Here is a 25,628-nt window from a genome sequence, read left to right as displayed (position 1 = left end):
AAATCCTTATGGATTTTATTTCTTTCCTTATCTTTCTGCAATTGCTAATAATACTGGGGCTAATATATGTTTCCATAGAACGGAAATTATTTCACTGGTTAAATTCATAAAGGTTGTGTGTGTATCTGTGTGTACCCATGTAAGGAAACACAAAGTTAAAACTTGGTAAATAGTCTGCCTTTCTCTTTGCCAAAAATCACTTTACATCTTGATTGGCAGTTTGTAGGAATGCTTCTTACCTCACTTGCTTTAACTGGGTGTTATATATAGAATTTTTTATCTTTGATAATTAGATTAAATATTGCATTATTTTTAAATTTTAATTTCTTTTTTATGAGTATGAGTCAACTGATTTTTATATATTTATTTCTTATTTGTGTTTATGCTTTCAAAATTGCCAGTTCATGTTTTTGCACCTTGGAGGTAGTTTATCTTAACAATTGGTGTAAACACTTCGGTTTTAGGGTAATATCTCCTTGCTGTGTATGTTGCAAATATATTCCCCGTTTCCCATTTGTCTTTTATGTTGCTTAGGCTTCTCTTGCCCAAATGAAGTTTGACATTTTCATGAAGTTTATCTTCTTTGCTCCAACACACTTAGAAAAAAATGACATTTCCATCTAAATGTTGTATAAATATTTGTCAGTGATGTTTTTCTAGTATATTTCCATTTATATTTAAGTCAAATATTTAAAATACAAAGAATTTATTTTTGTGTGTGTTCTAACTTTTCCCCCAGTTGATAAAAGTTGCCCCAATCCTGTAAAATACAAGTTTGCTTGTACAGTGTACATGATATATATATATATATATATATATATATATATATATATATATATATGAGTAGATACATATGTAAATAAAATAGGAGACTGTGAAATGGCAGAAGAGGAAGTCCCCCACTCACATTCCTCCCTCAGCAACAATATTTTAGACAGAAAATGCTGCTGTGGGAGTTTTGGGCTCTAGGTAGGAGACTGTGAGACCCTGGTGGAACCCAAGACTGGGAGGGCTGTTTGAGAAGGAAGACCTGTGCCCAGGCAGCATATGTGCCAACAATAGTCCTGGCTACAGACCTGGAAGCAGCTTGGTCCCCTTGTGAACTCAGCTACAGCTCCTTTTGGCCTTGGTCCTGTCACCAGCAACACCTGCCAAGGGACCCAACAGAAATCACGCCCACCTGCACCCCAGTTAATAGCCCTGCCAACCTTGACCCTGGCTGTGGATACTGAAGCTGCCCATGACCCAGCTCCACCCCTCTTAGCTGCCAGTCCTGCCCCACCAGGGACAAGCGCCCCACATTCGTCCATGCCTCTCAGGCCCTCCGACCTCAGTCCAACTGAAGACACTGAAAAGGCCCATAACTTGGCTCCTGCACCTCACAGTCATGGGCCGGGAATACTCCTGCTTGTGCAGGGACCCACCAGAAGACACATTCTTCTATGCACCCAGAGGTTACCCCACTGACCTCCATCCAACTGTAGATTAAAGTGACCCCATAACCTTGAAGTGATGGGCTGGGAACGTTTGTGCCCACAAGGACCTGGAGGAAGACACATTCCCAGAGGTAGGCCTGCCAACCTATAGATCTTAAAGAGGTCCTATAACCAACATTCAGCTTCAAAGAGACATCTCTGCAGTTTATTAGGACAGGCTTCAGGCATCCTTGCCGGGATGTTAAATCATGAATCATGAAAAGTGCTTCCTTGTTGATTAACTCTCCCTATTCAGCCTTACGTTCCACCTACTCCTTCGGCCCCCATGACCCACTCCCACATTGCTCCTCTATAAACAAGAGGCACTTCCAGTTCCTGCCAGGATAATTTGGCTAGTGTATTAGTTTCCTACTGCTGCTGTGACTAACTGCCACACACTTAGTGACTTAAAACAGCAGAAATGTATTCTCCCATGGCTCTGGAGGCCAAAGGTCCAAAATGAATCATATAGGGCTAACTTCAAATGTCAGCAAGGAAAGTTTGTTACAGAGGCTCCAGGGGCTGCTGGCATTCCTTGTCCCCCCAGCCTCCAGGGGCTGCTGGCATTCCTTGTCCCCCCAGCCTCCAGGGGCTGCTGGCATTCCTTGTCCCCCCAGCCTCCAGGGGCTGCTGGCATTCCTTGTCCCCCCAGCCTCCAGGGGCTGCTGGCATTCCTTGTCCCCCCAGCCTCCAGGGGCTGCTGGCATTCCTTGTCCCCCCAGCCTCCAGGGGCTGCTGGCATTCCTTGTCCCCCCAGCCTCCAGGGGCTGCTGGCATTCCTTGTCCCCCCAGCCTCCAGGGGCTGCTGGCATTCCTTGCCATGTGGTCCCCTCACTACCGCTCTGCTCCCATCTTCACGTTGCCTTCTCTTCTATAATCAAATATCCTTCATCTTCTCTCTTGTCAGTACTCTTGGGCTGATGGTTAGGACCCACTTGAATGGACCAGGATCATCTCCCCAGATGAAGACCCATAGCAACCACGTTTACGAGATCCTGATTTTTCCATATAAAGTTGATTTCAGGGATTAAGATGTGGATATCAAGGGGGGGCATTATTCAGCCTCTCACGGCCAGGTATGGGATTCTTTTCAGTGAGTAAATTATTTCTCTTGCATCATGGGTGGGATTGCTTTTCTCAGAATGTGTTGAGACCCAATCCCAATTATTCTGGAGGTACAGAGAAGACACGGGAAATGTTCTTGAGGAGGGAAAGAATCATCTTGTAAGGCATCTGCTTCAAATGAGGTCTTTTCATGGCCATCGCACAAAAGGAGGTTGATCTCCACCAGCGAAGGGGAAGGGATGTTTTTGCCAAGTGGCTACAAGAGAGACTGGGGGTTCAAAATTCTCATGCTCAACCTCTCAAATATCCCCATCCCAAGACTCAGGGTCTCATTCCTTCTTTAGCAGGGCCCTGGATTTAGCACAGGAGGTGCCCTTCCCTTTAAACCGCACATTCAGCCTCCCTTGTAGTTTTGTAACCCTTACAATTAGGTACGAGAACCAATTTTCAGTGCTGTCTGCCTTGTGGCTGCAGAAGATTAATGCCTCATGAAACGTTGCCAAGGAAGTTTTCTGGCTTTCACAACATATCCTAAATTGATCGTTGCCTGACCTGTCCCTATCATTGTTTCTTCAGACTTCCAGGAAAGTTAACAGAAGCTACCCTTAGTTCTTAAAACTCCACAATTCTTATAATTACCATGGTTCTCCTCATATGAATGTGCTAGTGCTAGCACATGACCCAGTGTTTAACCTTTCGCCTGTACCTCACCCCAACGCACCACAACTCAGTCTCAGTAATGAAGCTACGGTTATCGCCAACCCCACCTTCCCAAACAGTGCTGAATGGTCCAGTTCCAGAATCCCATCTGGAGGATGTGCTTCCTAGGGCTACTCCCAGTAGTAGCTGTCTTAGTCAGGCTCCCCCAAAAGCAGAGCCTGAGACAAGATGCATGTGTGCGTAACTGGGAAGTCATCTCAGGGAGCAGGGGTCCCTGGGAGGAAGACAGGTTATGAGGAGACAAAGAAAGAAGCAGCATACCTGACTGAGGGGTTACCACCAAAGTCTCTGCTATGGACATCCAGCGGAGACTCGGTTGAGCGTGAGCGTATGGAATGCCTCCTGGAATTGTCTAAGGAGGGCGTGTTGGGGTGTTTATTCATTGGCTCCCCTTTCGTGCTGTTACGGTGCTCCTTGCACTCTGAGTACACATGCTCAGACCTAGTAAGTACCCCACCCCCACCGCCATTATTCATGGAATCAGAGAATCCCAAGGAAGAGGCTACCCTCTGTCACCTGGCCACAAGCAGCAGCCTGCTGGGAAATGTCCAACCCAACCACAGCTGAAATTAGAAGAAAGGCTGAAGGAGATGTGACTCAGACATCTGAAATGTCTACCACAACGTGCTTCCTAGAAGTATGAGGATTCGCAGGGACTTCAGGCTCATAAGGTGCTTAGCATATTACCATATACCTAACAAACACCTGTAAATGTTATCAGTTGGTATGTTGACATGTTGGCAACTCTTACTTGCATCTTAGTGAATCTTATTTTATTTAATCTGCAAGCAATGCTCTATGATAGAAGATATGCTCATTTCACAGATGAGGGAACTGAGGCTCAAAAGGGTACAGCATCTTGTCCAAGTTCAACCACTAGTAACAAGAAAACAGGTCTGTCTACAGTACATTTCCTATGATAGAAGGGTTCTCTGGTGGGAGAAGACAGAGCACCCACCCTCTCGAGAGAGAGGGGTGTTGAGTAGGTAGTGGTAAATACAGGAGTCAGAGAACACACCCCTCAACCTTCCCACATCTTCTGTGTGGCCTTCACCGGGGCTCTTAATCCCTCAGAGCCTGGCCTAGACAGTCGTGTTGGCAGGCAACTCCACAGGAGTCCTCCTCGCACGATATAGCTCTTCGATCCCCACATCGAGTCATTGAACATACCAAAGATGCAGTCCCAGGGGTTTCCAACTAACAAGGCCCTGAGGGAGAAAGCACCACATTCCTGAGGACTCATTAGGAAACTGGGTTTCTCCCTCTTGCCTCTCTTCTGGGGCCTCCTCCTTATCCCCAGGTCCAAGCAAGTTTGGAAATTCGCTTATCTCTGCTCAAAAGCTCTGCTTGGGTAGACATCTGAAAAATAAACTCCTCCCTCAGCAAACCTATATCTAGTCCCGCTTACACTAGCTTCCTGGGTGGCTCTGAGGATTTGAACAAGTTCTATAGACCTCAGTGACACCGCCATTAAGCGGAATTTAGATCACCTTCCCAAACTACCTCCTCTACAGCTAGAGCTAGAGAGAAAGCCTTGTTTTCTTCCTTTTTAAAGTCTAAATACCAGAAGGTGTAAGGCATGGTTGCTATGTCTAGGAAGGGTTGTTTACAAAACAACTTGTCTCTCTCCCGATCTGTCTCCTCTCTTCTGGGAGGGATAACACTGTAAAGAGGATAGCCCCACAACTGAGAGCACGTCAGCTTGTTTCCCTCAGGAACTTACTTTCTGGTGGATAACTGGGTCTGCATAGCTCCTCATCTTCTTTCCTGAAGAGCCTCATTGGCTTCTATGCCCATGCCTCGGTGAGTATGCCCAGGGGTCCTGACCCTGCCCTTACAAAATAGACATAGAGCCTCCATCGCTGCCATTAGCTCACACCTGACTTTTCATGTGGTGCAACTGATGCCCCTGGGAAAAGAAAATGTTTTAAGGGAAGATCAGAGGATACAACCCAAAGGTCCTGTCTCCTTTTCTGTGCCCCTTTGCCAAAGGCCGCATTTCTTAGAAGCCTATTCTATGTTACTCTTAGGAGAGAGGATGAAGGGATTCACTGGGTCTGGTTCACTGCCAAGAACCCACTGCATCAGGCAGCCAAGAACCTTCACTCCAGTCCCAGGTCCCACTGGGAACGTGGAGGGATTGTTTGGAGTTCCAGGATAGGGAGCTGTAATAGCTCAGTAGGGAGAACCTGGGACTCATAACAAACCTGAGAATCGTCATGCGGGAAGGCTCCTCATGATGGGCGTCATGGTGACCCCTTAGGCACTCTGGATGTCTCTGGATGATCAGAGGTCTTCCAGGATCCCACTGATTTCAAGCAAGCTGCATCTCTCACCATTTGCAGGTTGGTGGCGGCTGCTTTGTTGCTCTTTTATCCCTAGCTATAACTACTTATCTGTAAGGTATGCCTCTTCTAAGGGCCTTATTCTTTTCAGTGGTTTACCTGAAAAGAAACATGTTAGTGTGTGTATAGCTACATTACCTGCTTGTCCCATAAAACCAAGGAAAGCAGTAGTCTCTGCAGCAGACTTGCACCTTGCATTTTCCTCTACACGCCCCGTAAACCATACTAATTCACAAAAGCCTAGCTTGAGTTCCAATTTGTCCAGAAAGTCTTCCATGACAACTCTAGGTCATGCTGATGCTCTCTTTCTCTGCAATCCTATGAACACTTGAACCATTCACTTATTTATTTAATAAATATTGAGTACTTGCTATGTAAAGCATATGATAAGTATTGTTATTGCAAAACTGAATGAAACATATTTTTGGTCCTCATGTCACTTACAGAGAAGTAGGCAGATATGCTCTATAAAAAATAAGCAAGAAGATAAACAGTAATAAGTTACATGAAATAATGTGTAGTAAGAGCTTAGGAGACAGAGACAAACAGACAGAGATACTTTTGAAACAGGGAACTTTCAGGAAACTAGCTTAAGTCAAGTCTTGAAATACATGGGAGGTAGCATTGGAAAGGAACCATTGCAGGTAGAGAAAACAGTATCGGCAAGGAGGTAGAAAATCACAGGGTCGCAATCTAATGCTTATGTTAAAATGGACCTGAAAGGGGAAATGGAGAGTAGTTAATTGTTCTTTAATATGATGTATGTATAGAGCTGCTATCCATCCATTGATTTGTCCATTTGCAAAGCACTTACCAATTTCATCAATGATGAGTATGCCTGGGAACAATCTTCCATCTCACCAATCATGTGATCCCACAATTTTAAGGGTATTTTAAAATCACTGCAACCAACTTTTCATCCATGTGAGCCCATCACCCTCTTCCTTCTGTTAGAGTCACCAGACTCCAACTGCTTCCCTCTGATTCCAGTGTATTCTATGCAGGAGAATAACATTACTCAGGGTGCTCTCGCTCTGCTTATTCCGTGGGCAATAGAGACACTGATATTCTTTTCATCAGGATCTTATTGTAAGATTTGGAAAATTTGGCTCAATCTGGCTCTCTACATATGCACCTGCTTCATTTGAGGATCTCTCCTTAGACCTACTGGTCTAAGTCACTGTGCCTGAGTCAAGGACAAGTGAAAGGGTGGTGGCTGTGTCATGCAGAAAGCTAACTGCACCCAGCTGCAGCTCACCTACAGGTCATGCTTACAGTTGTTGCTTGCTTGTTTGTTTGTTTGTTTATTCCAGAGGCAATCAGCAGATACTATAAAAAGAATAAATAACTTTACGGACACCTGGGTGGCTCAGTCAGTTAAGCGTCTGCCTTCGGCTCAGGTCATGATCCTGAAGTCCTGGGATTGAGTCCTGCATCGGGCTCTTTGCTCAGCGGGGAGCCTTCTTCTCCCTCTGCCTGCTGCTCCCCCTGCTTGTGCTCTCTCTTTCTCTCTCTGACAAATAAATAAATAAAATCTTTTTGAAAAAGAACAAATAACTTTTAATTAGGCTGTTATTCGAATTCTAATGTAAAGGCTTAGCTAGCACCAAGAACATCAGCACTTTACTGGTGTAGGGATTTTGAATTTGTACTTCAGCATGCGTCCCTCCCCTTGGAGAAATGTGCTTGGCTGAACTACCTGACGTCTGCAATCATGGGTCTGAGTCCTGGGGTATCTTTGCTTGATCTTCAATATCTCTAAAAGCTTTGAAACCTGGGTTTTCAAATGCTTTCTGGTTTCTCTGGAAATATTAATTTCTCTATTTTGAAATCTGCTGATTGGTTTGGGCTAATCCCTCAAAGTAAAATGGAGACATCCATCTTAATCTCACTACATTTAAAGAGGAAGTCTGCTTTTATCTTAATTCATTTTCCCAAGTATTCTGACCCTTTCCTATAGGAGACGATGGGAGGGACAAAGTGGTGATGGTTTCAGGCATCTCAGCCGAGGGCAAAGTAAAGCTATCGAGGTGAAGGAGGATGTCAGTGAGTGAGGTGTGACCTGGGGTGTGGGATATCATCCCCTAGACAGCTGAGAACTTACCTTAGGCTCTGAACATGGGTGGGTTAAAACATTTATGTTGAAAAAATAAATTGGAGTGGACTGATATCTCCCCTCCTGGGACATTTCCTTACAGAAACTTATGGATCCAGAAGTTGGAGCCAACAGGACGTCTGTTACTGAGTTCATTCTCCTGGGCCTTACAGAACAGCTGCGGGCTGTGGTCTTTGTAGTCTTCCTCTTTGCCTACCTGGTCACAGTCGGAGGCAACCTCAGCATCCTGGCTGCCATCTTGGTAGAGCCCAAGCTCCACACCCCCATGTACTTCTTCCTGGGGAACCTATCAGTGCTGGATGTTGGGTGCATCACTGTCACTGTTCCCTCCATGTTGGCTCGTCTCCTGTCCCACAAGCGTACAATTCCCTATAGAGCCTGCCTCACCCAACTTTTCTTCTTTCACCTTCTGGCTGGGATGGACTGCTTCCTGCTGACAGTCATGGCCTATGACCGATTCCTGGCCATCTGCCAGCCCCTCACCTACAGCGCCCGAATGAACCAGACAGTCCAGAGGATATTGGTGGCTGTGTCCTGGGCTTTAGGTTTCACCAATGCACTAAATCACACTATTGCCCTAAATACCCTCAACTTCTGTGGTCCCAATGTGATCAATCACTTCTACTGTGACCTCCCACAGCTCTTCCAGCTGTCCTGCTCCAGCACCCAACTCAACGAGCTGCTGCTCTTTGTAGCAGCAGCCTTCATGGCTGTAGCCCCCTTGGTCCTCATCACTGTGTCCTACGCACATGTGGCAGCTGCAGTCCTACAAATCCATTCAGTGGAAGGCAGGAAGAAGGCCTTCTCCACATGTGGCTCCCACCTCACTGTGGTTTGCCTCTTCTATGGTACTGGTATCTTCAACTACATGCGTCTTGGTACTGATGAGTCTTCAGACAAGGATAAAGGGGTTGGGGTCTTTAACACTGTTATCAATCCCATGCTGAACCCACTTATCTACAGCCTTAGGAACCCTGATGTCCAGGGTGCCCTGTGGCGGGTTCTTGTGGGGAGGCAGTCACTGACCTAAGGGTTGATAGTATCCCTTCTTTCTTGCCTTTTCCGGGTCAAGGAAAACTTCCCGTGAAGGCAATAATCTGGGGAAATGGTCCATAACCATATCTCTCACTGCCTGAAGGTTTGTGTAATGTATTTGTAAGTCTTACATAATTGATTCATACAGCAAATATTTATTAAATCGCTTCTATGATCCAGACACTTAGAGGACTAGTGAACAAAATAGACAGAAGTCTCTGGACTTATGCAAGTCACGTTCTATTTAAGAGAGACAAAATACATAAATAAGCATCATGTGGAATATCACATAGCAAAAAGGGCTATCAAGACAAACAGATAAGTTAGGGGCATATGAGCAACTGCCCTGGGTAAGTTGCTACCTTGTGTATGGCTGTGCTCATTTTCTGGGTAGCTGGGTAGTTCTGGACAACAGTACCCTACAGGGAAAGGCTGTTTAACTAATAGGTAACCAATTAACCTAAGTAACCAAGAATATCACTGTGAGGTTCTTCTCTGGTGGGGACATAATATTCCATCTAGATCAGAGTGCAGAAAACCATTTTAAACCATTGGCCCAGGGCCACGTTTATTCTATTCTACACTTCACCTTTCACCTCCAAAAAAAATCAATTCCTTCTCTTCACTATCACACAAGAACCCAGTGGGACGCTCAATGGACAGACAGGGTCTATACAGAGAAAGAGATCACTAAATTAAAACTACATTAATGATATTAATGCATACATGATATATCTTCATGTCAGAAAAGGAATGTCCCACCTGCACCCCTGCCATGTCTTTGTTATTGGATGAATCCTCTTGTTCACATATGTGATAAAGCCTTTGGAAGAACACGCATTTATACTAAAACCAGCTCCTTTCTATTGTTTTTTTCAGTGAGGAATGTACAATATAACCTTTTCTTTCAAAGTCTTATTTTTTTGACTCCCCAATCTCCTAGCTCAGAAATCATGCCCATTATGAAGTTTCTGGGAGTGAAGCCTTTTTCTAACTTTATAAATACATCAGTACAGCTCCAATCCAGAGAAATTTCTCACTTTGATGTTTCAGTTCATCCATTTCTAATTTGCATCTTTTCTCCGGCCTCCCTTGGAAGGCTCCTTACCCGTCCTGGCAATTCCACTGCCCCTCTGCTGTCTCATCCCTAAGTCTGTCCTATGGCTACATCTGGAGCTTGGATTCACTGTAATCTCTTCTTGGAGCCACGGAACTGAGGCCAGGTTGAGATGAGGATGGGAAGAAAACACAGGAGAGTGAATGAGAATGGAGGAATGAAGATATAACAAGAGGATATAGGGAGGGACAGGAGAGGGTGGTGAGCAGAAGGGGTAAGAAGGAAGGATAGAATTTAGGGAAAGAACCCAAGAGAACAGGAGATGAGAGAGGGTGGGAGAATTGGGATTAGCAAACAAGATGCCTCAGGAACGTTGAACAAAAAGATGAGTATGGAGAAAAAGAAGAATGAATGATGATGGGAGATGAGAATAAAATTCATACTGTGGAATCACTGCCCATCAGCATGTGGTCATGTTATAACAGCACCTTTGATGTTATTGTTGGGCTCCCCCCAATCCCACTGCCTTCTAACTAGGAAAAGAAATAAAGTTTAAGTTTTGTTGAAGGTATAATAATGAAAAATAGTCTAGGTACTCTTCTGCTTTCTCTGGGTAGGAGCCAGTCCCGGAAGAACAGAGAGTTGAGCTGATAGGGGAGAGGGAGGGCGGATGTGTGTGCTGGGAGTTCATCTCCCACAACCCCACTGGCACAGCCAAGTTGTCAGCCCCCCTGCCTTTGGGGACAATGCCTGCTGATACAGTCTAAGAAGCAGAGATGGTGTATGTCTCTTTCCTGATATTCTTGGGTCTCCAGACATCTCAGGGTTAAAGAAAATGAGCTTCCGTCAGAGGGCAAAGATCTTGTGAGTAAAAATCAGGAATGCGGGCTATAACCACCGCTCTGAGACCTTAGAAATGTCCTTTCTACAGCTGGGCTTGTTCTTACCTACACCATAAAGAACTGGGACAAGATCATCTCCACAGTTCTTCACATTAAATGACCCTTGATTGCAATCGGCTGGATGAACTTTTTCCTAGGGCTGAACCCAGAAAACATTTGAGAACATTATCACCACTATTTCCATCACTCCATCTACCCTATGAGCATTTGACACTGCCCCAACTAGTCTTATCTCTTGCCCATTAAAGATCCCTGGACCTTGGTGAGACAGAGCAGGGACTGGACTCTGGTCCTCTCAGCCCTAACTGCAAAATCCAGCATTCCTCTCAGCCCTAACTGCAAAATCCAGCATTCCTCGAGAGCCCCGTGAATAGCATATCTTGTAGGAGTGCAGAAGCAGGATAGCTACCAAAGGAGGGACACAGCGACAAAGACTGTCAAGGATGGGACCAAACCCGTCTGTGCCAAGATGATCCCAGAGCCGACCTTTCCCCCCACTTTCTCTCTCATTATAATATGAAAAGTCATGCCCAGGGGTGGAAATTTAACATGCTAATCACACATACGACACATGAAGAAGCACGACCTTTAAGTGTGTAGCTGCCAAAAAATCCCCACCTCTCCGTGTTTAAAAGACACTCTTTTCCTCTTCAACTCATGTAATTGCCCCTTCCTTTTCCTCATAAAAAGCCCGTTGCTTTCATCCAGTAAGCGGGGCACTGTTTGGGTGTCTACCAGAGTCTGTGCTCTGAACTGCAATTCTTTAATCCTAAATAAATGCTCATTTGCCTCTCGCTGTGGCTCTTTACTTCCAGATTGACAGTCTTTCCTTATAATGCTTCATGACCTTGTGTCTCGCTTTGAGTGGAAAAGATTTTTTCCATCTATATCAAGTAAGATAGGCTAGGTTACACTGTGCTAACAAACAGCTCCTAAAATCTCGATGGTTTTCAACAGCCAAGGTTAAATTCTTATGGGACCTCAATCATTTGGTGGAGCCAGAAGAGCTGCTGTGGTTGTGATTGCTCATCTTTTTTCTTATTTTGAGGATGAGAGTAATGACTTCCAAGTCAGGGAGGCAGCCAGAAGTCTGCATTGTATTTTACCTGATAATTGCTTGCAGTGAACATCTATGGTCTTTCTGACGTCTAAGTCCCCTTTTGTAACAGTGATTAGTTTCTATTCAGCTCCGGGTGGTTCCCGGGAATGTGGTTCCACCTGCAGCTCCAGAGTGCAGGTACTGGCATGTACCGCCGGCCTGGCCGTGGTGATGGTTCTATGGGGCACGTGGCCTAGCTAGCTTCATACAATTCTTCCTAGTGAATAAGGAAGGGGTTGAGGTATAGGCAGGGAGGGGGAGGGGGCCCCTGGCTGGGCTCTGAAACTATTCCTGGCAGGCAGAAGCGCTGAGCCAGCCTGAACGAGAGATCAAGAAACACATCACCTGGCCTCCGATGTTGGTGGCTACTGTGCAATCAGAGAAAATCGCCAAACCTCCAAGAATTAAGTCACTGAGGGTATTACCAATAGTCCTTGCTCAAACCAAGACCGGCACAAGAATCTCAAGGCACAAGCTTCCCAGTCAGTTCTCAATAAAAGACTGCCGCTAACAGTCCTCAGTGGCAGCCCATCCGGGACCCCTCTCAACTCTAGAGAGCCTCTTCTTTCCTTTCGGCTCTCACCTTCGCTTAATAAACTTTCACTTCACTTCAACCTTTTGTGTCCACAAGATTCATTCTTCGACTCTATGAGACGAGAACCCTGTAATCCTAGGGACAGCCGTTCAGCGTCTGCCTTCAGCTCAGGGCGTGATCCCAGGGTCCTGAGATCAAGCCCCACGTCGGGCTCCCTGCTCGGCTGCTTCTCCCTCTCCCACTCCCCCTGCTTGTGTTCCCTCTCTCGCTGGCTGTCTCTCTCTCTCTGTCAAATAAATAAATAAAATCTTAAAAAAAAAAAACCTGTAATCCTGTGACAATACTAGCATCTCACAACTGGGTTTCCATGACAGAATTAAGCTCTGTACAAAATTATCTGAATGATGATTTTTCTCAACGCTCCGAAGGCTCCACAGCTAGCAACCTTCTGGATGCACAGGACAGACGTTAGCTCGCTACATTGAATGGATACCTTAGGTTATTAGAACTCAGCTCCCTGTGGAACTCTGGCCGGGAAGAGCCCCTCTAGACTTGCCCCTCATAAAGTAAACTTTCAGGGTTTGATGTGTGTGGGCCCAGCTCCCGGGCTCCCAGAGAAGATACGCTTTTACCAAGGTCACAATGACTTCACCACACTTCAAAGCACAAGCTCTTTCTGCCCTGAGCACACATTGTACACCTGCCTCATTAGCAAATAACCTAAAAGAAACATGTCAAACTCAAGATAAGAGTAAAAATCTCCCGGAGTTCTGGTCCCATACCTCCGAAGCCCGCAACCTTGCACGTACTAAAAGCATAAGATAAAGTCTGTAATTTCTGAACTGTCCTTCGTCACGATGATTTGTGACTCTTGATGTAACAAAAGCATACATGATCCCGCGTTCGGCATTCCCTCTGCAGAGCACTCCGTGAAGCTGTGTGTCCCAGGCAGCTGTCCTCACCTGGGCTTGAATACAACTCCCTCCCTTCCTCATAGAAATCGTAAAGCTGTGTTCATTTTGTGTCAACACTCCTGGTCAAGTAAAGAAACGTCCTTGCCCTCAGAAGTCTGAGAGGCATCAAAAAGCTACCAAATGAACTGAGGGGCCAAAATGCAGGGAAAAAAGGAATCCCCGACAGACACTGCTGACAATTGCACTGCGTTCCCCACAAGCCATTTTTTTTTAATTTGCATTCATTTTAATTATCAGTGAAACTGAGCAACTTTTCTAAATTTCTTAATCTTTCAGTATTATTTTGAAAGACTATTAACAGATTGGTATATGTTTTTATCCATTATTTACATATATTAATAAGCAAGGCATGTATACATATATCACAGACAAGTCACCAAACAAAAAATGGAATCATATACATACTGCCCTGACAATTGCTTTTCTTTTCAGATTTTATTTATTTTATTTTTTCCATTTTTTACTTAAATTCAATTAATTAACATATACAAGCGAGCAGGGGGAGGAGCAGACGGAGAGGGACAGCAGAACCCCACACAGGGCTTGATCCCATGACCCTGAGATCATGACCCCAGCCGAAACCCAGAATTGGCCACTTAACCGACTGATCTACTCGTGCGCCCTGACAGTTGCTTTTAAACATGATATGTCTTGCATGGCTTTCCATGTTAATACCTTATGGGCTGTGTATTATTCCTTATGGATGGCCAATAATTAACTGATGGCTATTTGGATGGTTTCAAAGTTTTCACGAGCATAAACAATGCAGAGATTAATATCTTTGCGTGCATATCTTTGAGGGCTTCTCCGATTTCTCTGGGATACATTCTGAGAGGTGGAATTCTGGGATCAAAAGTCTTTCATCTGGGGTGCCTGGCTGACTCAGTCGGTAGACCACACAACTCTTGATCTCGGGGTTGTGAGTTTGAGCCCACAAGCCATTTGTTGATTCCAAGACAAGGGCGGAGAGGCTTTGGAGCAGAAGGTGCAGCTGGGAGGCCGAGCCGTGAGCCAAGCTTTAACAGGCTTATGGAGCCAGAGAGACAAAAAGTGGAGGTAGAGTCCTGACAAAGGGAAAGAGGTTTTCAATTGGAACTTCCAACATGCTCCATTCTGGAAGTAACACATAATAGGAAATGCGCCAACCCTCATAAACAAGGTGCCTGAGACCACAGGATAGTACCAAACCCTATATATACCATGGTTTTCCACATACATACCCAGGATAAAGTGTAATATATAAAGTAGGTACAGTAAGAGATTAACAACAATAATAAAATAAAACAATGATAACAGTGAACTGTAATAAAAATTATGTGAATGTGTTCTTTCCCTCTCTTAAAATATCTTAGCTCCTCTTGTGATGATGTGAGGATGATAAAATGCCTACGTGAGGAGACGGAGCGGGACGAACGACTTAGGCACTGTGATGCAGCATTAGGATACTTCTGACATTCTGAGGATGTGTCAGGAGGATCGCCGGCTTCCTGACTGTGGCTGACCTCGGATAACCAAAACCGCAGAAAGCAAAACCCACTTAAGAGGGGACTACTGTCTAATCAGAGCTTACGTCCCAGAACTTTGAACTACGCTACAGGGAAACATGCCTAAATGCCCTGTAGTAACAGAAGTTTCTCACAATCTGTCACGGCTCAAAAGGCCAACTTAACCACCATTAACACTCAGGATTTTAAATAAAAGGTCGATTTATTGGGATGAAGAGGACAAAGAAGAAAACAGAGGCACCAGCTGCCATGCCCCCTCATCCCCCCGTCTGTGTCCAAGTGGGTCCGAGAAAGATACTCCCATGGTCGGGATGTCATCCCTTCCGGATGGTTGAGGAAGAAGTGAGTCATTGTGGAGCCGAGCCTGGCTCCTGAGGGACACCATCCTACCAGGAAGGGAGTGATACACTCACTGCAGCAGCCCTGCTGTGGCCAGTGCCTGCCTTCCAGAGCCTTCCTTTGTATTGCTGAAAGAGGGGCATTTTCTCATGGGTGCAGCTTCCGGGAGAGTGACAGGTCAGAAGCTGAGCTCACCAGAAACCTTGTCCCATCTTTGTAGAACGATGTTGCTGAAGAGGCACAAAGTTGCTTTTGCTTTTGCCTGTTACACTTAAAAGTTCTGGAGCTTCCTTTCCTTCCCACATCCCTCCAGGCCAATGAACACAAACAAAACAACAACAAGATCTCGTGACCCGTCTTATTAAAGTCTAGGTCATCATGAACTTTGTGGAGGATGATTCAAGAAATGTATCAAAGGCTCTGAACAATAAAAACATTTGGCCCCGCAATTCCATTTCACCAATTTCCCCTAAGGAAACAATAACAAGGATGTACATACGGAGACACTGTTGCCATATTGCAAACAACAGGAAAGCTGAACACAGCTAAGTATTGAACAAATGTGTTAAATGAATTCTGTTACATTCATTAAATTGCACACCGAAATACTGTGTAGGCATTAAGTTGTAATGCAGCTGAATATTTACTAACATAGAAAGGCACTATTAAGTGAAAAAACAAGTTTGAAGAGAATTTGAATTCATTCTGTGTGTGTGTGTGTGTGTGTATATATTCTATATATATAGAATCCTATTCTATAGGAGAGAGAGAGAGCAGAGATCAAAGTTTAGAATTTATGCCAAATGTTTTAGAGTTTATACCAAATAGTTGTCTTTGGGTAGAAGACATACGGGTATTTGGGGTTTATTTTTATTTTAATATTTCTGCAAGAAATGCACACTGTTGGTTTACTAAAAACAATGAAAGTTAAAACTAATAAACATCCCCTGGTACCGCACTGTCTACAGACTCTATTTCGAGCTCCTCTACAAGGCACTGGAGGCCATTTGAAATCCCTCCCACCTACCCCTTCAGCATCATCACTGGCTTCTGCTTGTTCCACCAGGTGCACTCAGTTGGGACACCCCCCTCACCTGTCAGGCTGTTTTCTGCCTGTCTTTGTCTACCTGTTTCTGCTTAATAACAACCACACTCACTGTGGGCCAATGACTCTCTCATTTCATCCTCACGGCTACCCTTTGAGTGACATGATGCTATTGTACTCAACGTTCAGATGAGAACACAAGGCCTAGCCAGGGATGACCATGACCACACGAGGGATAGGTGGGTCTGGGACGAGAGCCCTGGCTGGCTCCTGCAGACAGGAAGACTCCCCTCCACACCATGCCCCTCCTCTCTTGTGGTGATCTTACGTTGCCCTGCCACTTTTCCCGGGTAACTCTTCACGTGGCATGGTGTTGCTTAAGTCTTAGCTCTGTTGTCACCACCCTAAGGAAGCCTTCCCTGAATCCTTCCTCACTAACAAGCCAAGCTAGGCGCTCCCGCTTTGTGCGCCCCAACCCTCCTGCCCTGAGCATAACCGCTACCTTCAGACACTTCTCTCTCTGACGGCAGCGCTAAATTAAAATACTCTTCCTCCCTGTCTATTATCAGCTCCTGATGCCTGTTTGTAACCCAGTTTGAGGCCCTTAATACGCACTCAGTCATTATCAATTACTTGAATTGAACCTCAGGTCAATTCAATTCTCCATCTGTCAAAGTCCAGTCTGGCTCCACTGATCTGCAAAGGCTTGCTCCCTCTTTGGAACTGCCACAGCCCAGTGACTAACCCAGTGACTCAGCTGCTAATCAGTTTCTATTCATTGCACTTTACGTGGCTGGTTGAACCTAAGTAGAGACTGAGTCTCACAGTTACCTCCCGCCTTCTACTACCTACCCCACCACTCCTATTCACGAGCATGTGTTGATAAGCTGGGGAGTTTTGCTTTGAGTGAAGGACTGAGTGGTAGCAAACAGAAGAAACGGGGCAATGGAGTGAGGAGCCACAGTAATGAAGGTCTTCCCACGGGGAAAAAGAAAGCAGGAGAAAGGCACAGTCGGTATTGCTTTGAAGCCTGAGAGATGAAAATCAGCCCAGAGCAAAGGAGAAGAACTTGTCTACAAGTTTTGCCTGAACACAGGGACTGTGTCCAGAGGAAATGTGGCTTAGCACTAAAGCAGTGGGAGATGTGCCCAGCAGAGCTGGAAATGGACAACCTCACCCAGTGCACCTGCCACGGGAGTAGCGCAAGTTGTTTTCTCCAGGTGGCTTATAGGCAGCAGGCCCCTTAGAAAGGGCCAGAACTCAGGACCATGAGTGGATGTGTGCTAGAGAACACGGGAGACCCACCCCTCCCGAGCCATAACTTGGCATATTTTAAAAGGCTGGGATGGTGGCACCGTGGTCTTATGATCAGGAGAGTTGAAAGAATGATCCTGTAAAATTCTAGTATTAGTGTTAGCATTGCCAAGGCTGGCAAGGTCTGGGGAACACTGGGTTACATAGAGGTGTCTTTTCTTCATCACAGATACATAAGCTCATTCTGAGCTGGAAATATGTCCTAATCACTCTTCTGTCTCCCATAGGATAATGCCTTGCACATGGTAGAGGAAATTCCTAGTCTCCACTTCGATACCCCAAATTATCTCAGGTCAACCTCTGGAAGGCTTTCCCTAGGAGCAGTCTTCCGAGAGCCCCATGCATGTCCTTGTTCCTCAGGCTGTAGATGAAAGGGTTCATCATGGGGGTCACCACAGCATACATCACTGTGGCTACCGAGTCCTTCATGGAGTAGGTTTGGAGGGGCTGCAGATATACCATACCAAGTGTCCCATAGAAGAGGGAGACCACAGCCAAATGGGAGGCACAGGTGGAGAAAGCTTTGTACTTCCCAGTGGCTGAGGGTATTTGGAGGATAGTTCTGACAATTCGGACGTAGGACATGATCATGAACCCTAACGGGGTGAGGAAGATGAAGCAGCCTGTGGCAATCAACACTGTGTGATTGACTTGAGTGTTGGAACATGCGAGCCTCAGCAGGACATACATCTCACAGAAGATGTAGTGGATCTTCCGGGACCCACAGAATATCACCCTGGTCATGAGGAGGGTGTGGGTGAGACCATAGAAGACAGAAAGTGCCCAACATAAGGTGAGGAGCAAAATACAGAGTCCAGGGCTCATGGCTGTGGAGTAGTGGAGAGGGCGGCAGATGGCCACATAACGGTCATACGCCATTGTGGCCAGGATGAGGTTGTCCAGGGCCACCAAGGAGACCAGGAAGTAGAGCTGGGTTAGACACCCCGCATAGGAGATGGCTTTGTTCTGAGACTGGAGGCTCACCAGCATCTTGGGAATTGTGTTGGTGACAAAGAAGAGGTCAGTGAAGGAGAGGTTGGTCAGGAAGAAGTACATGGGAGTGTGTAGGCGGGGATCAAAGCCGATGGCCAGGATGATGAGCACATTTCCCACCACTGTGACCAGGTACATGGCCAGGAACATCCAGAACAGGACCCGCTGCTGCTCAGGACTGTCTGAGATCCCCAGGAGCAGGAACTCAGAGACTCCACTCTGATTGCTTCCATCCATTTCCCTGACTGTCTGCAACATCAGCACCAACAAATGTTTGTTTATTAAGTGCCCTCAATTGAACAAAGACATTCACATAAGCAAAATCAACTGTTTTCTTAGCATTAAAATATCTGACTAAATTTTATAATTTAAAAATGTTATTGATATACAATGTTATATTAGTTTCAGGTGTATAATAGTGATTTGGCAATTCTGTGCATTACGCAATGCTCACCACAGTATATGTAGTCACCATCTGCCACTACACGATGTTATTACAATATTATTGGCTGTACTTTTCATTTCTGTGGCTTATTTTATAAATGGAAGTTGATACTTCTTAATCTAGGTCCTACCCACCTCCCCTCTGGCAACCACCAGTTTGCTCTCTGCATTTAAGTCTGCTGTTTTTGTTTCTCAGTGCAGAGTCTGCTTCAGATTTTTTCTCCGTCTCCCTCTGCCCCTCCCGCTTGTGCTTTCTCACTCTCTCTCTCAAATATATAAATAAATCTTTTTTAAAAAGATAAGAAACAATAAGTGTTGACAAGAATGTGCAGAAAAGGGAAACCTTGTGGGAATGCTAACTGGTGCAGCCACTGTGGAAAACAGTATGGAGCCTCCTCCAAAAATTAAAAACATAATATCTTATGTTAACAAACTAATAACAGGCACAAACATATAACATGGAAAATCCTTATGCATCTCAGTCGTTCCAGCAACTTCTAACCTGGCATACTCAATATTATAGGAATAATGTCTGTCTTATTTAAAATTCTATCATCTTACAATATCTGAGAAGTGTTTAAAGATCTCTATATGATGATAACGAATAGATTTCTGGTATCTAAAACCGGTGTAGGCATTGTAAGAAATGGCTATTATACAACTGGGCAAAGGGGGAGAATAAAAATATTGGAAAGGAGAAGGAAACACTGTTATTTGCTGATAGGATGGTCTATCTGGGGAACCTATGACAATCAACTGAAATGCCATTCAAAATAGAAAGCCACCTCAGCAAAGTGGTCAATCACACAATGAACAGACCCCAAACCAAGAGTGCTCCCAGTGAGCCATACAGCGCCATGTTCGGACCGGGTGGCCCATGCTGGCATCTGTGTTTGAGCTCTGCCACCTGCCATGAAACGTCAAGCCAGTTACCTGAGCTCCTTAGGACTCGCTCTCTTCATGTGAAAAGTGAGTGGTAGCAAAGATAAAATTAAGCAAAAAAGTGCTTAAAGCTGGCATGTAGTGGGCACTCAATACATATTGCCTATTCCTATTATAAATAAATATATGTAAACAATCAGGAGGTGAAAATACAATGTGAAACAACCCTGGTCACATTATCAACACAACATTCTAAGCATTAAGATATTAAGAATCAGGCAGGACTTGGGGCGCCTGGGTGGCACAGCGGTTAAGCGTCTGCCTTCGGCTCAGGGCGTGATCCCAGCGTGATGGGATCGAGCCCCACATCAGGCTCCTCTGCTATGAGCCTGCTTCTTCCTCTCCCACTCCCCCTGCTTGTGTTCCCTCTCTCGCTGGCTGTCTCTATCTCTGTCAAATAAATAAATAAATAATCTTAAAAAAAAAAAGAATCGGGCAGGACCTTCCAATTATCCTTCTCTCCATTTCATAATGAATGGACAGTCTCACTAATTTCTAGACAGAAAGATGAAATATTGCCAAGGTGCATATTCTCCGAAATTAATCTGAAGTTTATTTAACCTAGCTGAAGTCAAAATCATAACAAGATTTTTGGGAAACAAAGACTATTCTAAATTTCATATGGAAATAAGCCAGGAAAATTCTTAAAAAGTGTAAGAAGGGGACTCTTTCTCTACCAACTATAAAGGAGTCTGAATCAGTGTGGTAATGGTGCTGGAGTGCCGGGTAGAGCTTTAGAAGCAGAGCCAAGGCAGGCAGGACTGAGTGGATTATTAGGGTAGTACTTTAAAACGATGAGGTAAGGTTGCATTATTCAATAAATGGTATTGGGATAGCTGTCTGTTTAGGGGAAAACATTAGACCAACAACATTTTAAAATTTAAGATTAAAACTGTTTATTGTGTCTTTCTTTCTTTTGAAAATCTACCATATGTGGAATGAAAACTTTGAAAATAAAAAATGAGAGAATATAACTAGACTTGATTTAATTCACCATATAGGGATAGATAACCACTTTCCACATTTCAATGTCTGTTTTGTTGAGACATGAAGGACAAAAAGCAGTCAGTCTTGGATCCCCTTTCTCCACATCCTCTCCAGCAATTGTTGTTTCTTGCCTTGTCGATTTTTGCCATTCTAACTGGCGTAAGGTGTAATAAAGCATGAGAGGCTATGGACTCTGAGAAGCAAACTGAGGGCTTCAGAGGGGAGGGGGATGGGGGAATGGGATAGGCTGGTGATGGGTAGTAAGGAGGGCACGTATTGCATGGTGCACCGGGTGTTATACGCAACTAATGAATCATCGAACTTTGCATCGGAAACCGGGGATGTACTGTATGGTGACTAACATAATATAATAAAAAAACATTAAAATAAAAAAAAAAGCAGTCAGTCTTATGAAGTCTTGAGCAAAGAGCCTTTTAGAAATGTAATTGCAAAGGCCCTGAGGCAGGGTTTGCCATGTTTATGGAATGAATAAGGACCAGTGTGGCTGAGTGAGGAGGGTATGGGTGAGATGTGAGGTCATGCAGGCCAGCAGGGTCCAGAGCAGGCAGTCTGGTTAAGGTTTTAAAACTTTAGGGGCGCCTGGGTGGCACAGCGGTTAAGCATCTGCCTTCGGCTCAGGGCGTGATCCCGGCGTTATGGGATCGAGCCCCACGTCAGGCTCCTCCACTATGAGCCTGCTTCTTCCTCTCCCACTCCCCCTGCTTGTGTTCCCTCTCTCGCTGGCTGTCTCTATCTCTGTCAAATAAATAAATAAAATCTTTAAAAAAAAAAGGTTTTAAAACTTTATTCTAAGTGCAATTAGGAAGGCTTAAAGGATTTTAAGCAAAAGAGGGTATATATATTTAGCAATTATCTTCCTATTTGTATTTTGTGATATATTTGAATAATCTGATATGGCTGTGGCATTTTTGGTCAGATGCTTTTTCAGTGCTCTATTACTGGTAATAACTTCGCCGATATTAAACCATACTTTTCTTATTTAAAAATAAGATTGGTCCATAGCTTGTTATTGTATGGGCCAATCTTTTTCCTTTTTATCGTGACATCTGTGATAATTAACTTCCATCTTAAACTTGTATTCACTTATTGTTAACTTCTATTTGAAATTTGTTGAAATGTCGTCCCTACCCTTAAATATAAATCTTTAAAGATATTCCATGGGTTTTTTTCTAAATAAAATTAGCTTTTTACTATATTGCAATCTATTAAATATAAACAAAAAATTTCATTATGAAATATTCAAGCAATACAAAAAAATATTTTTTTAAAAAAAGTAAAAATTACCCCAGATTCTGTTAACATTTTGGTGAAATTCTTTGTTTTGTTTTTTCATTAAATCATTTTTATTCACTCAACAATGTCCTGGAGAACATTCTCTAAATCAATATTTTCATCATTTTTAATGGTTCCATACTATTGCATTTTATGATTATATCATACATATTTTTATTAATATTCCGATGACGGATATTTAGACTTTTTTTCCCTGTTTTCCCTATTACAGAAATATACCAGTGAATATTTTTTTGTACATATAGTTTGGATATATTTTCAGTTATAGTCAAAAGGACGCATGCTTTTCATTTTCACACGTATTGCCAGAGTGTCCTAGGCTCATTCATCCTTTGCCAAGCTCACTTGTGAAACCTGCTTTAATTTTTCACAGCTTTCATTACAGGTAAACCAAGAGAAAGAAGTTTTTAAATTAACTCAATACCTCAAGGAAATAGCAAAATGGACTGGTTGGGGCAAAAATCACAAATATTGAGAAAGGTATCTCTTGAAGAAGCAAGGACAATAGTCGTAAATTAGACTGGCAGTTATTGAAGATGCTTGAGATCCAGCAATTTCTTGCTTTTATGCTGGAAATCACTGTGATCATGCCGGGCACTGACGCAAATACCAGACTGCTTATACTTGGTTTTCCTGTTTTTTGTAAATTTAATTTTATATTTCCTGAAAAATCATAGAGGTACGCTATAAAGTACATTTTCATACACACATACAAACACACACACAGTTACTGTTGAAAAATATTTTCTCCACATTACTGGGTATTTTCCACACACAACAAAAAAGGAGAAAAATGTTTATTCAACAATGTCATTTTGTGACTTTGGAAACAAACAAAAGGACATGCTTTTGATTAAGCAAGTTTTAGTTCTAGAAATTTATCTTAAGAAAGATATCAGGCAAAATGTAGAAAAAACATGTATATGTTTATCAGAGCCTTGTTAATAATAGTAAAAACGTAGAAACAACATAAACATTCAACAGTAGAGACTTTGCTTAAAAAGTCACAGAAAGGCAAACCCACAGAGACATTACGTCGACTGGCGGTTGCCAGGAGCGGTGGGAAGGGCAAAATGGGAGTGACTGTTCATGGGCCCGGGACTTCTTTTGGGAGTCACGAAAATGCTCTAAAATTAGACTGTGGTGACAGTTGTGCAATTCTGTGAGTATATTCAAACCATTGGGTCGTATACTTTAAATGGGTTAATTTTAATGGTATTGACTTACATCTCAATAAAGCTGTTCTAAAAAATTATATAATCCATTAAATCAGAGATTATGAACATCATAAATGATGTTAAATTTTTTCTCATTTATATGTGGAAAGATGTTTATAAAAACTGCTGAATTAAAATTCCCGTTTGCTCTTACACGATACAAGAGAAAACGTGCAGTTTACCCCGCCTTGAGCTAGTGGTGTCCACCCCGTGTTGTCACTGTGAGGAGGGGGAACAGGGAAATGCATGGAAGCGCTCAGCGCTGGCTCGGCCCCCTCCCCAGCCATCCAGGTGCCTGGACCCAGGGCCCTCTGGGACTCCTCCCTGACAGGAGCGAGAGCCAGAGGCAGGTAACAAGGCTGGGGAAAGCCAGAGGACATTCAGGGACATTGGCTCATCTGCTTTCTAGCCCTCAAGGCAAGTGTCCCCCACATCTTAGTGTGCATCAGAATCACCTGTGACACAGGTTTTTAAAAGATGTCCAGGTCCCCTTCCTTGAGATGATTCAGTGGCTCTGTGCTGAGGACCAAGTCCTTTTGAGCAGTCACCTGGTGGTTCTGATTGCACTGAAATGCTGTTCAGAGTCTGTAAGACTCAGTGGGTTCTGAACACTTGTGTGGTCAGATGGCCTCAGAGACACAAACCCCTCTGCAGCGAGGGGAGAGGGTCTAGGGCTGGCATGGAGAAGTATTCCAAAACCTGATGTTAGAAAACTGTCCTTGGAACCTCCTGTGTTGCTCCGTGGCTGCAGGATCGTGAGGAGGGCATGCAACCTCCTCGAGCCTCCTCATCCCACCCAGGAAGCCTTTCTTGCAGGTTTGAGAATCACGTGGAACAGAGCATGTGACAGCACCTTGGAAACTGTAGAGTGCTAACAAGATTGGAGGGATTGTTATTTACCTTGTAATACTAAAGTGTTAGATTCTATGAACAATTTTCAAAGTATGTGAGTATGTTTGTGTGATTGAGAAAATGGAAACGAGAAGAGATAAGAATAAGAAGGAAGAGAGAGAGAGGCTATGACATCCAAACCTTACTCACTGCTCTGTGCTGGTCTTAGAGCTCACTCGTTCTGCTGCCTCCACTTTTCTCCCCCGTTTAACAAAAAGTCACAGTCAAGATCCATAAAGGATCTTCAGTAAGCCTGGGACTTGGGGCTGGAACAGGGTAAAGGTGAAAAGCAGGGGAGCTAGTACCTGGATCTTTGATTCCCTAGCAGAGGAGACAAGCTATAAGCCTGTGGGCTCCCAAGCAAGGCTGGGGGGCCCAAACGCTGCTGCCTGAGCCCCAAGTTCCAGAAGGAAGTGGCTGAGTCAGGACTGTGTCAGGCCTATTTGTTAATTTTAGGGAGGCCTCAGGGAAGCAATCCCAAGGCAGCTTCTTCTGACAAACATGCCTAATCACTCCAATGAACAAGGGTCTTGGGAAATGAGTCTTGTTTACAAGGAGTGAGCCAGATTCTCCTTCCCTCTTCTTTCACTTCGTAGCTTCCCCCCTGTTCCCCTACCTCCCTAGTTTAGGTGGATAGGATGAGTTCGGATGTCCCAAACCACAGTTCCCCTCAACCCATACTCTCTCTGACCAAACTCCTAGCACTACTGACTCAGAGATGAAAGGATTCTAGATTCAAACAAGCTTATCTATCCCCTCCACACCCTCTAAATAGAGGAACTGTCCAGAGAACACTTTGCCTTGCCTTTGTATCTTCTCTTTGATGGGGAGCTCATTACCTTAAAACAAATTCAAGAAAAGTGCTTCCAGTCTCATAGTTGGTAGTTGTAAAACAAATGTCTCCATTTGCAGTCCTCATCCGGGACAGGGTAATGCCACAGACACGCTCCTGGAGGACAGCATGAGTGATCTCAGATGGTTCCTGGTTCCATATTGATGGGCCATGATTAATTTATTGAATTGTTCTAGGCCTCAGTTTCCCCACTTTTCAAATCTAAGAATAACAAACCCTCCACTGGTCAAATTATGAGGTGGTTACAGGTGTCTTGGTGCCTCCACCCAGCCAGCCCACGGAGTCTGTTTGTATAGTTGGCCTCTCTCCTGCTGCTGAAGTCCCGCACTCAGTCTTCACAAGCTGGACCCCCTCTGGGAGCCGCCGGGACACCCAACACCTCTCATCAAAAAACAACCTCAGTTATACTCATGCCTGGGGGTCTACCTTCCTTCCTTCTTACTTCATTCCTGTATTGATGG

At 44.3% G+C, this 25,628-nt stretch overlaps 2 protein-coding genes across 2 annotated transcripts; one reads left to right on the top strand and one right to left on the bottom strand.

The window, feature by feature from the left end:
• Positions 1 to 7,797: 7,797 nt before the first annotated feature.
• LOC113269194 (olfactory receptor 3A2-like) lies at positions 7,798 to 8,751 on the top strand. Its single transcript, XM_026517935.1, has one exon. It carries the CDS (start codon positions 7,810 to 7,812, stop codon positions 8,749 to 8,751), a length of 942 nt encoding a protein of 313 aa, XP_026373720.1. The 5' UTR covers positions 7,798 to 7,809.
• An 8,300-nt stretch (positions 8,752 to 17,051) lies between these two features.
• Positions 17,052 to 18,795, bottom strand: LOC113269193 (olfactory receptor 1D2). The gene has a single exon (XM_026517934.4). The coding sequence runs from the start codon at positions 18,775 to 18,777 to the stop codon at positions 17,815 to 17,817; it is 963 nt and encodes a 320-aa protein (XP_026373719.2). The 5' UTR covers positions 18,778 to 18,795; the 3' UTR covers positions 17,052 to 17,814.
• Positions 18,796 to 25,628: the final 6,833 nt, after the last annotated feature.

The sequence above is a fragment of the Ursus arctos genome, unplaced genomic scaffold (assembly GCF_023065955.2).
Source record: "Ursus arctos isolate Adak ecotype North America unplaced genomic scaffold, UrsArc2.0 scaffold_24, whole genome shotgun sequence".
Lineage (NCBI taxonomy): Eukaryota > Metazoa > Chordata > Mammalia > Carnivora > Ursidae > Ursus > Ursus arctos.
Note: the sequence above shows the minus strand (reverse complement) of the source record. Positions and strands in the feature narration are given on the sequence as shown.

Bases quoted from the DNA above. Each gene is read 5' to 3' on its own strand.
- LOC113269193 (XM_026517934.4), bottom strand. From the start codon at position 18,777: ATGTTGCAGACAGTCAGGGAAATGGATGGAAGCAATCAGAGTGGAGTC.
- LOC113269194 (XM_026517935.1), top strand. From the start codon at position 7,810: ATGGATCCAGAAGTTGGAGCCAACAGGACGTCTGTTACTGAGTTCATT.